This window comes from Physcomitrium patens, chromosome 16, assembly GCF_059467195.1.
Source record: "Physcomitrium patens ecotype Gransden chromosome 16, ASM5946719v1, whole genome shotgun sequence".
Classification (NCBI taxonomy): Eukaryota; Viridiplantae; Streptophyta; class Bryopsida; order Funariales; family Funariaceae; genus Physcomitrium; species Physcomitrium patens.
This window is the reverse complement of record NC_143425.1, coordinates 10,835,430-10,846,913: the sequence shown is the minus strand read 5'-3', so window position 1 is coordinate 10,846,913 and position 11,484 is coordinate 10,835,430. Positions and strand designations below refer to the sequence as shown.

General features: G+C 36.6%; 1 protein-coding gene across 1 annotated transcript; it reads left to right on the top strand.

Annotated features, from left to right (window-relative positions):
• Positions 1 to 1,054: 1,054 nt before the first annotated feature.
• LOC112292966 (ADP/ATP translocase At5g56450) lies at positions 1,055 to 3,786 on the top strand. The gene is made up of 2 exons (XM_024541962.3): positions 1,055 to 2,508; positions 2,622 to 3,786. Exons 1-2 carry the CDS (start codon positions 2,161 to 2,163, stop codon positions 3,270 to 3,272), a joined length of 999 nt encoding a protein of 332 aa, XP_024397730.1. The 5' UTR covers positions 1,055 to 2,160; the 3' UTR covers positions 3,273 to 3,786.
• The last annotated feature ends 7,698 nt before the right edge of the window (positions 3,787 to 11,484 follow it).

Genomic DNA, 11,484 nt, shown 5'->3' with positions numbered 1-11,484 from the left:
ACCATTAGAACTTATCAAAAGTAATATCATCTACAAGATAACTTATTATAATTTTACTTTTATTTACTTATTTTAAGTAAAAAAAGAAAAAAGTGTACAAAAAATAGGCATATTATTAGCTAATTATTTACAAAGAAGATAATAGATATATAAAATATTTATAAAAATAAGCATGTATATATATATATATATATATATATATATATGAAGAAGATTTTTTTCTTTGAAGAAGATTTTATCTTATATGGATATATAAATATAATTTTTATTTAAATTTATTGATATTTTAATGCTTAATAAATATATAGTATCAAAAGGTTATATTACTAAAAAAAAATATAAGAACAAAAATAAAAATATTACATAAATTATATTAAAAAATTGATCTCATTTTCAAGAAATTAAAATAAAATATTTCAAATCCATTAAATACTAAACACAATCATTTCAAAAATCAATTACAATCATATCACAATTATATCAAAACCACACCAAATAAAATAAAAAATAAAAATCAAAGCTAATATGTCAATCTCACACAAACTCAATCTATCAACCAAAAAAACATCCCTTTGTAAAGAGAAAAAAGACAAAAAAGACAAAATAGACAAAAAGAAAATTTCAATTAAGAACCAATCTTTTTTCAAAACTCCTCACGTAATCACCAAGATATAAAAAATCACTTGTAATGTAATCATATGGGTTTTTATTAATTAATGCTCCCTTTCAATCCTAATGGAGCCATAAGATTCCAACTCCAAATCTCCATACATGGTTGATAGATTATCCATGCATTCGTTCCTATAGCCCCCCGGGGACCCTAATTTTGGGAGGTCCCTCCGCCCTCCCCGCCACCTCATCATCCAAGTCACCACACACATCCCCGTCACCGTCCCCGTCATCGTCGTCGTCGTCGGCGTCGGCGTCTGGGGTGTCATGTCCGACATCGCGTGTGTCGAGGGCTCCGTCCGTGTGGTCACGAATGTGCGAGAGAGCAAGGGAAGATTTGTGAGGGATTGGGAGGAATTGGGGGGGGGGGGGGGGGGGGGGGGATTGTTGTTGTCAACGGAGGGAGGCGAGCGCGGTGGTTGTTGGGCCATGGCGTCGCTATCGCCGCGCTGCTTTTTCAGCCTTTCCATTTCGTCTCGGGTCGTCTTCTACGCCTTTTCCAGTTGCTCGTCTTTGTCTTGGGTGGGACGCCAGACCCGACCGTCTGCGTGCTCGCCGGCTGGCCGTTGCTGACACGCACTCGTTTTTATTTTATTTATTGTGTGTGTGTGTGTGTGTTCCCACTCCTCTTGTGTACCCCACAGCGTCCTCTCGCGTACGCGGTTTTGTTTTTGGTGCTCATCGTGATCACAGGAAATCCATCGTGAGTCTTAGTGTTGTTGTTCGTTTGTTCGTTTGCATTGTAAGCTCTTTCTCGCCATTGAGGTTTGTTGTCTGAGCGTGGGAGTGTTGTTGCCGTTTGTGGGGTTGTCCGACTGTGGATCCTTATCGTGGCATTCCGTGCGGTGTTGGGTTTCTTGGTATTCTATTAAAAAGGCAGGTTGTCAGCGTGTGCCCGCGGCAATCTGCTCTCGGGAAGCGTTATTTAATTTGCTGGGTACGGTGAGTCACCGTCCGATTTTCGGTGGCAAGAGCCGTTTCTGATCCTTTTTCTTCTTCTTCGTAGCTATCCTCGAGCTCGGGTTGAAAGCAGCGGGGCGTGTTGACAATAGATTGGTGACGAATTCTGACGATTGATTTTAGTTGGAGGAAGGAAATGGCGGTCTGGAAGGATCAGAGCCACATCTTGATGTTTCATTGGTGATGAGAACTTTCTTGTGGATTAAAACAACGGTGCCTCATACAGGAATTGTTTTGCTTAGTGTGGAGCGCTGCTTCTGTGAACTAAAGACCTTCTGAGTGGTCTTCTGGGTAAATCAGGGCTAGGATTTGGAAGGTTACATCTCTCAGATTTATGAGTTGAATCGAGGGAGCTAAGTGTAAACTATTGTGCCATTTTAGCTTATGGTCTATTCTTGAGATCGCAGTTTTGAACTGCTAGACGACCTCTTTGTCGACTTCGGCAATTAAGCCAATACATGTTCATCAGAGCCAGAGACAAGATGAATCACTGTTAACAGCAGTGAGTGGCAATTAGCATAGGGAGGAGCTATGGATTTAAGAGAATGGAAGCTTGCGAGACAAGAAGCTTTATTGATGGGGAAGGAGACGGAGGCGAAGAAATTGGCATGGAGCAACTTTCCCAAGGACCTGATGGTGGGGGCGGTGATGGGCGGGATGGCGCACACCGTTGTCGCCCCGGTAGAGAGGGCTAAGCTGCTCTTACAAACCCAGGACAGCAACATGGTTGTCATGGATGGTAAGCACCCGCGCTATAAAGGCCTTTTGGATTGTATCACGAGGATCGCCAAAAATGAGGGCGTCCTGTCATTATGGCGCGGCAACGTCAGCAGCGTGCTTCGTTACTATCCCTCTCTCATCATCAATTTTGCTTTCAAGGTTTGATCTCTTTTACATTTTCGTTATTGTCTCTATTCTGCAACTGTGATGACTCATGCGAGTCTCACGACTATTTTCCTTCACGCTCACTCCTGCAACATTTGCATGTGTAGGACTTTTATCGAGTGTTATTGACCTCCGGTCGATCTAAGGATGGGGGCACGTTGAGCAACGCCCCGGCCAATTTCCTCGCAGGTGCGATGGCTGGTTGCACGAGCCTGGTCTTCGTCTACCCACTCGACATTGCACATACACGCATTGCAGCCGACATCGGCCGTGGAAGCAACCGACAATTCCAAGGCCTCACTGATTTCCTGCAAAATATCTACCGGAAGGATGGAATTCGGGGCGTCTATCGAGGATTTCCCGCGTCTGTTCATGGCATGGTAGTACATCGAAGCGTCTACTTCGGCGGGTTTGATACCATGAAAGAGCACCTTTCACAAAACACATATTTATCCTTCTGGAAGCGATGGATGATAGCTCAGGGAGTCACCACATCTGCCGGTCTCATCTCCTACCCTCTCGATACTGTGAGACGACGAATGATGATGCAGGCGGGCCTTGAGAAGAACATTTACAACAGTACGTTGGATTGTTGGAAGAAAGTCTACCGTAACGAGGGAGTCATGGCTTTCTACAAAGGTGCGGTAACAAACTTGCTTCGAGGAACGGGGGCGGCTATTATTCTTGTCTTATACGACGAAGTCCGAAACTACATGCACTGGACTGGCTCCGGGATGGCGGAGCATCGCCGTGGGTAGTCCGGTATCCACATTTGAGTTGATGGATAGCGTTGAAGAGCTCTTGCTGCGGTCTTCCTTGCTAGAATATCTGTGGTTTCCACATTAGCTTCAAATGATGGATGTTCTGAGCCAAATTTTATCAGAAGACTGCACAAAAAGGCGTCGAAGTGCCTGAGCAAGATATGCCAGGTAAATATTCGGAGTTCGTGCATGATTCTTTTGAAAATTCCGTATTGAAACTCGGTCATCTGGAACATTCTCTTTATATTTGAAGGCAATTTTGAAGGCACTTCTCCCATTACTGTTAGAGAGATGATTTTGGGTAAGAGTGAAGGAAGCAAAATTAGGTTCAATTCTTTTTAAGGGTAGTGGTATGTAGCGTGGTATGCTCCGACAGATCATTTGGTTCATGATATATAACCCAGAGGGTTATGTACCAAAGACTTGCACTGTGATCTCCAATTTTCAAGATGAATTCATTTTTTACGATGTGAAGGGCCCCAGAAAGGGCCTACTATATTCATTTATTGCATACTACATGTCATTTGGATGCTTTGAGCGTTCAGTTTGTTGGATACACGTTCCTTTCGTATCCACACCACAGAGCATACTTGATTGATGCTGGTACAAGCTAGTTTGTGAGATTTGTGTAAAAACCTCTCCTGTGTTGGCATGACGTCTTTCTCTTTTCAACATCTGAAATCTGGACATGATTTTATCTTCACCTAATAGTTTTTGCAAGAATAGACCTTCTCTAACACTTAGAAGTGTTTTTTTATTAGGGTGACAAGCACTAGGATTTTTTACTTATCTTTGTTTTCAAAAATGGATTATTACTTTAGTTTTAATTGCCTAGACAATAGCTTTTAAACTATAATAGCCTAATTTAATATAATTCATAATACATATTTTACTACTTTATTTTACCACCATTTTATTGTCATGTTGAGGGGTAGAATTTGCAACACCTTGGTGAGTGTAAGTAGATTGATCAAGTCTTTCGTGATTGTGTTGTCCAGTTGATAGTATTGAAGAAATAGAACTTTGAAGTCACAACATATAGCATCAATAAGGTTGTACACAAAGAGAGTATAGAATAAGATATCTCTCACTTCCAACACCCAATACTTATAGGTTGTGGTTGCTGTCCTACGAGACAACTTCCACTCATTGTCTTTTACATATATGATCCTTTGGTATCTAACGTACCTTGAGGATATCCTATGGTCTTTGGATCCTTGAGCATCTTGCTAACCACAAAGGTATCCTATGCCTAACACTAATTATTCTTATGTAGTCTTTGGATATTCCTTTATTTATACTTTATTCTCTTGACTTTGACTCTTAGTCCTTGACCTCGTCCTATATCCATAGGATGCCCTTTCTATACATCAAGAGTCAATCTTTTGACCATTAGCAACTTATCTAAGGTAATATCTTCTACAAGGTAATTTATTTTACTTTTACTTTTACTTCAACACTCCCACTTTGCTATTGATCATAAGACTTTCAATCCTAATGCCTTTATTAACATGTGGTGCCTATCCTTTATTAATGCCTTTGTCAACAAAATAGCAAGCATGTCTTCCATTGCATAATACTTCATATTAATCACTCCTATTTCAATCTTCTCTCTTATAAAGTGATGTTGAATGTCAATGTGCTTGGTTCTTGAATGATGCTTTGGATTCTTTGCAAATACAAGACATACTTGGTTGTTACACTTCATTGGAGTTGCTTCCATTTGCACATCTCCAATGTTCTCCAAAAGTTGTCTTAGCCATATTGCCTCCATTACACCATGACTTGCTGCCATGTACTCTGCTTCTATTGTTGACCTTGCAATTGTTGGTTGTCTTTTGCAATTCCATGAAATTGCTCCCATTCCGTTAAAGAATACATATCCCATTGTTGACCTTTTATCATTTGTATCTCCAGACCAATCCGCATCAGGATAACCATACATAGTAATGTTATCACTTCCAAGACATAATTTGAAGTTCAATGTACCTTTTAAGTACCTCATGATTCTTTTGATGGTTGTCGAATGGATTGGTCCAGCCTTTGATATGTGTTGACTCACAATACTTATTACATATGTAAGATCCACGCTTGTGCCAACCATTGCATACATTAGTGAGCCCACTGCTACTTTGTATGGAACACTTTGTATTTGTCCTTCAACTTCAACAAATTCTTCTTCCATGAGCTTCATCAACTTCAAATTGGCCTCCAAAGGTGTTCCAATAGGCTTACACTCTTCTATGTTGAATCGTTTCAACGTCTCTTCAATGTACTTACTTTGGCTCACTGTAATGGTCTTTTTAGTACGATCTCTTACAAATTCCACTCCTAAATAATAATGAAGCTCTCACAAATCACTCAAATCATATTCTTTTTCTAACTTTGCCTTCAACCAATCCATCATCTTCATAGCATTGATTGAGATGATTAAATCATCAACATAAAAGATGACAATCAATATGAATTGATTTGATTGCATCACATATAATGAATGATCAGCTTCACTCCTTACAAATCCTTCATTCACAAAGAATATATCAAAACGTTAGTACCATGCCCTTGGAGATTGCATGAGCCCATATAAGAATTTCTTCAACTTATAAACAAGGTCTTGTTTGCCATCTTTAACAAATCCTTCAGGTTGATCTATGTAGATGTCTTCTTCCAACTTTCCATTCAAGAAAGCCATGTTCACATCTATTTGATGCATCTCTAAGTCGATTACTGCCCCAATTGCCACAATCGTTCTAATGGTGGTGAATTTCGCTACAGGAGCAAATGTCCCATTGAAATCAACTCCAGCAACTTATGAATATTCTTTGACGAGCAACATAGCCTTGTATCTCACAATATTACCCATTGCATCCCTTTTGGTTCTAAATACCCACTTACAACCAATTAAAGATCGATTTGGTGGAAATTGAGTCAATTTCCATGTTCTATTGTCCATGAGTGATTTGTACTCTTCTTCCATAGCATTTTCCTATTTCATAGCATTTGTGGACTTCATTGCATCATACAAACTCAATGGATCAGCAAAGAGTGCAATATTTGTATGTTCTTCACTTACTTGATGAAAGATGTGGTTCTTCCAGAATGCACTAAGTTGTTTTCGATCTCTTAAAGGATATGTCTTTTTACTTGATGAAGATTTACCTTCATGCACTCCAATAGCTCTTGCAATCTTCTTTTCTCTTAAACTTATCTCTTCACACTTAAAGATTGGTACTCCTCATCACCATCATCATCTTCAACATCTTGATTGTCTTCATTGCTTGTTTTAGCAATTGTAGGCACTTCATGATCTACCTTCTTTGATTCTTCACCTTGATTTGAAATTCGACTATCTTCACTATCATCATTTTCTTCTTCTTTCATTGCAGGTTTTAAAGATGTGTCCACAAATACACCATTACTCCCACTTGGATACATCTCTAAGTGCTCACAAGCTTTTTTGTGCTCCAAAAACTCTACATCGTGACTTTTAATGATTTTCTTGGTTTCTAAACACATGAGCCTATATGCTTTGGTACCTTCACAATATCCAACAAATATACATTTTGTTCCTTTTGCATCAAGTTTGGACCTCATGTAATCTAGTTTCTTTATATAAGCAAGGCATCCAAAGATCCTCATCTACAAAACAGAAGGTTTCTTGCCACTCCAAGCTTCTTAAGGAGTCATTGATCTAAGTGCACTTATTGGACATCTATTCCTTCTATACACTGCATTGACCATAGCTTCTGTCCAATATTCATACCTAAGGTTTTGTGCATGAAGTATACTCCTTGCCATCTCTTTAATGGTGTGATTTATTCTTTCAACAACTTCATTTTATTGTGGAGTGTAAGGAATAGAGATTTCTCTTGCAATGCCTTGATTTCTCAAAAATTCATCAAAATGCTTTGACATATACTCACATCCATTGTCCATGCACAACATTTTCATCTTGCACTCACATTGCTTCTCTATAAGTGCCTTCAATTCTTTAAACCTTGAGAAATACTTAGTCTTGGCTTTAATGATGTATATTTACACCTTTCTTGAAAAATCATCAATAAATGTCACAAAATACCTTGCTCCTCTAATTGATGGTCTCTTCATTGGTCCAAAAATATCAGAATGAACCATCTCCAATAATTTGCTTGTATATATCGCAATTCCACTTGGAAATGAAGCCCTTTGCTATTTGTCTTGGATACAATCTTCACAAGCAAGTCTTATAGCATTGTAGTTGAATTGACCAAGATCCAAGCTATTTATCATAGATTGGAGCTCCTTCATGCTTTTGGCATTCAAATGACCAAGTCGTTGATGCCAAATGTCAAACTTGTCTTGATTTTGTGAAAAATCAGCATATGTTGCTACTTCAACTTCATTCACCTTCTTACAATTGATGAAATAGAGCTTGCCATCTCTAAGGCCTTAGGCAACATGTTGTCCACTCAATGTCTTTACAAAACATCCATCCATGTCAAATTGAACTTTAAAACCATCTGATATAAGTTTGCTTACCAAAAGAAGGTTCTTCTTTATCTTTGGCACATGTAAGACTTCTTTCAATCTGATCCTCTTGATTTGGTCCTTCACCATAATTTCCACCACAATGGAGCCAATTCCAATGGCTTGCACGATGCCATTATCTTCCAACTATACTTTTGTTTCTGGAATTGCTTCATAAGTATTAAATGAATACTTGTATGGTGTCATGTGCTTAGTAGCACCCGAATCTATAATCCACTTAGACATGATAGCCATGGAAGCTCCTTCACTTGCCATTAAAGCATAATCATCTCCACCAAAACTATCACTAATATTATTTGTATTTTTCCTATTTCTTCTCTTAGCCTTGTAGCAATTTCTAATAAAATGACCTATTTTTTTACAAATATAATAATTCTTTATGTTGCTTTTTGAATTATCACCTTCGTGTGGAAAGCTACTTTTGTATTGTCTTGAGAATAGAGCCGAAGCATCACTTTGAAGCTCCTTTTCTTTTCTCTTCGTTATTTCATATGCAAGTCTTGATGTGACATAATTCATGGTAAGCTCCTTCATGTTGATAGACTTCAATGCCACAATGAGGTAGTTGTAGGACTCGAGAAGGCTCATGAGTAATGTGAATACAATTTCTCTATTATCAACTGGTATGTCAACAATTGCTAGTTGGTTTGTAAGTGCTTTTACCTTATTGAAATGAGTCATGAGGGCATCTCTTTCTTCTATCTTTACCGTTAAGAACTTCTTCCTTGTCTATAGAATATTAACAAGGTTTCTACTCTCATCGATGTTGTAAAGAGTCTTCCATGCTTCCGCTAGTCTATTACAAGCAATTACATGTGAATAATTGGCATCATCAAGATTTATTGCAATTGTGCCAAAAGCCTTCCTTTTATATTGTTTGTACTCCTTCTTTACCTTCACATCAACATCATGACTAGCAGGCTCTTCACTTTCATCAACAATGTTCCAAAGGTCCAATGAAGCCAATAAAAGTTCTATTTTCTTCTTCCAATGGTAGAAGTTGTCACCTCTAAACTTTCAATCACTCTCAAACCCTCACCCTCACTTGAAACCATGTCTAAAGAAGGGATATATCAAAGAAAATCAAGGAAAAAAAAAGAAGAAGATAGAACTCGAAAAATCAACAAGAAAGTGTTACTACCTTAGAATTCTAGAATGCCCTCTTTGTGAGTAAACTAGTGATTTTACTCTTTGATTACTCTCAAATTCACTTATAAGACTTCTCACAAGTCTTACACACTATCAAAACCTCTCTTAAAAGCTTTTCCACTCTTTTATCACCTCTAATGTTTCATAACATCTCTTACGATTATAAGAAGATCTATTAGGAACTTAAGCATATGAAAGTTCAATGTTAGTATATCAATGAGATAAATTAGCAAAAAAATACACCATTAGTATTCTAAAACAAAATTTTAAAGTGTATAATAATCTCCAAGACCATGAATGCACTTAACAACAAGTAAGAACATAACTACATCAACAACTAAATGCAAAAAGAGATTTAGAAGATGCCAAATTCTAACATCAGCAACAACCATAAGATCTACTCCTCATAACAACAAACAACTTCAAAGAACTTCAAAACTCACAACTAAAGGTGAGTGGGCCCATAATCTATTGAAGAAATAGAACTTTGAAGTCACAATACATAGCATCAGCAAAGTTGTACACAAAGAGAGTATTGAGTAAGATATCTCTTACTTCCAACATCCAATACTTATATGTTGTAGTTGCTGCCTTACAAGAAAACTTCCACTCATTGATTTTTACACACGTGATCCTTGGTCCTAAGATCCTTTGGTATATAATGTATCTCAAGAGTATCCTATGGTCCTTGGATCCTTTGGCATCTTGCTAATCACAAAGGTATCCTATGCCTAACACTAATTATTCTTACCTAATCTTTGGATATTTCCTTGTTCATACTTTATCCTCTTGACTTTGACTCTTGAACCTTGACCTTGTCCTATATCCATAGGATGCCCTTTCTATACATCAAGAGTCAATCCTTTGACCATTAGCAACTTATCTAAGATAATATCTTCTATAAGGTAACTTATTCTACTTTCACTTTTACTTCAACAGATAGATCTCGTTGTTGGTATTGGTTTCAGACCCCTTGTCAAATTTTTATTAGATGATATATTTTTTGCTATCTTTGAAGAGTGGCATCTTCTCATATATTGATCTAATAACATGCTGACTATGATTTGGGTGTTGAAGTTAGCATCAAGAGTTAAACAATATCAGCAAAGTGTTATTGGACAGTAGACCTATGTTGTTGTCTCTGAGGTATACCTCCATCAACAAAAATGATTAACTAATTGAATTACCTTCCTACATGTAACCTTGATTCAGCTTCTTTTAGGATCTAGTTGCAAAAGTAGTTTGATCCCCTTGATGTTAGTTATTTGAAGTCCAATTTCCCAACAGCATAATATTGATTGTTGATATGATTCTAATTCATTTTCTTAACATCTAATAACTTAGATCAACTTATATATCAACTGCTTAGTTCACTGTGCTTGTTCCATTGTTGATGTTGAGAGAATACAAGATATAGCAATGTTCTTTTTTTATCTTGTTTGTAGTATTCAGTGGTATATTTGCTGAAATTGGTTTGGCAATGCGATATTGACTTACTGCACATCAATTTTTTATCCATAGAACCAATGTGGTGATATGATGCCATGTTTCGAATAGCTTTCTATAGTATTAAACGGTTCAAGAATTATTTAATTATTTAATCTAATAGACATTTTCTTTGCAGATTTTGGTGATACTTGGAACGTCAAGATACTAAAGACAAAATAGGGTATAAGGATAACTATTCGATCACTCCTTGATGAGATGTGATTAGAGCTTCGAGATGCAATATTTTAATGAAGCTTTTAAGAAGACATTTATTTTTATTGTTTATAGGTAGATAGACATGATTGGCTAGAACAATTACAGTAAGCAAGATTTGGCCTAAGAATGTGTCCAATGCTTGAATAGGTAAATGAACAAAATCTTTTCCTTGTGAACAAGGTAAATTTAAATTTCCTACAAAAATAAGTGTAGAGTTCCATGTTAAGTTTATTTGGTTTCTAACTTTCTTCATTGGCAATAAATAAATATGTTCTCCATAAGAGATTGTTTTCTTGTTTTACATGGAATAGCCTTATGTAGAAAATGTATAATAAAAAATAAAAAATAAAAAATTGAACCGTTAATGTCATTAGCTATAAAGGAAAGAACATTGTATGTTCAAGTAGAGGTAAGCATTGTAATTCTTTCAAGGAGTTTGTGATTAAATTTGTTGAACACAATAAAAACCTATTGGTAATACATGAGGCATTATTCAAAAGAATTATAATACTATTATTTTGGAATAAACAATGAATTTAATTCATAATGACTTATATTTGGAGTTAGCTTTAAGGAAATATGAATTATTCATGATACATCTGGTATGACTTCTATTATTTAGCTTACTAAGATAGCTTGAATATGTCATAATATGAAAGTTGTCAAAAGTGTTATATTCTGAAATACATTTAAAATTTGTTAAAATTTTAGGATAAAAATCATGCTTTTTTAACTCATAGATTGAGAAGAATTTTTTTGCATTGTGGAATTTTATTATTATTCTTTTACCAATAACTATTTTTATATTAAAAATAAAAAAAAATAAAAA

Bases quoted from the DNA above. Each gene is read 5' to 3' on its own strand.
- LOC112292966 (XM_024541962.3), top strand. From the start codon at position 2,161: ATGGATTTAAGAGAATGGAAGCTTGCGAGACAAGAAGCTTTATTGATG. The intron at 2,509-2,621 runs GTTTGATCTCTT...TTGCATGTGTAG, and splicing joins TCATCAATTTTGCTTTCAAG to GACTTTTATCGAGTGTTATT.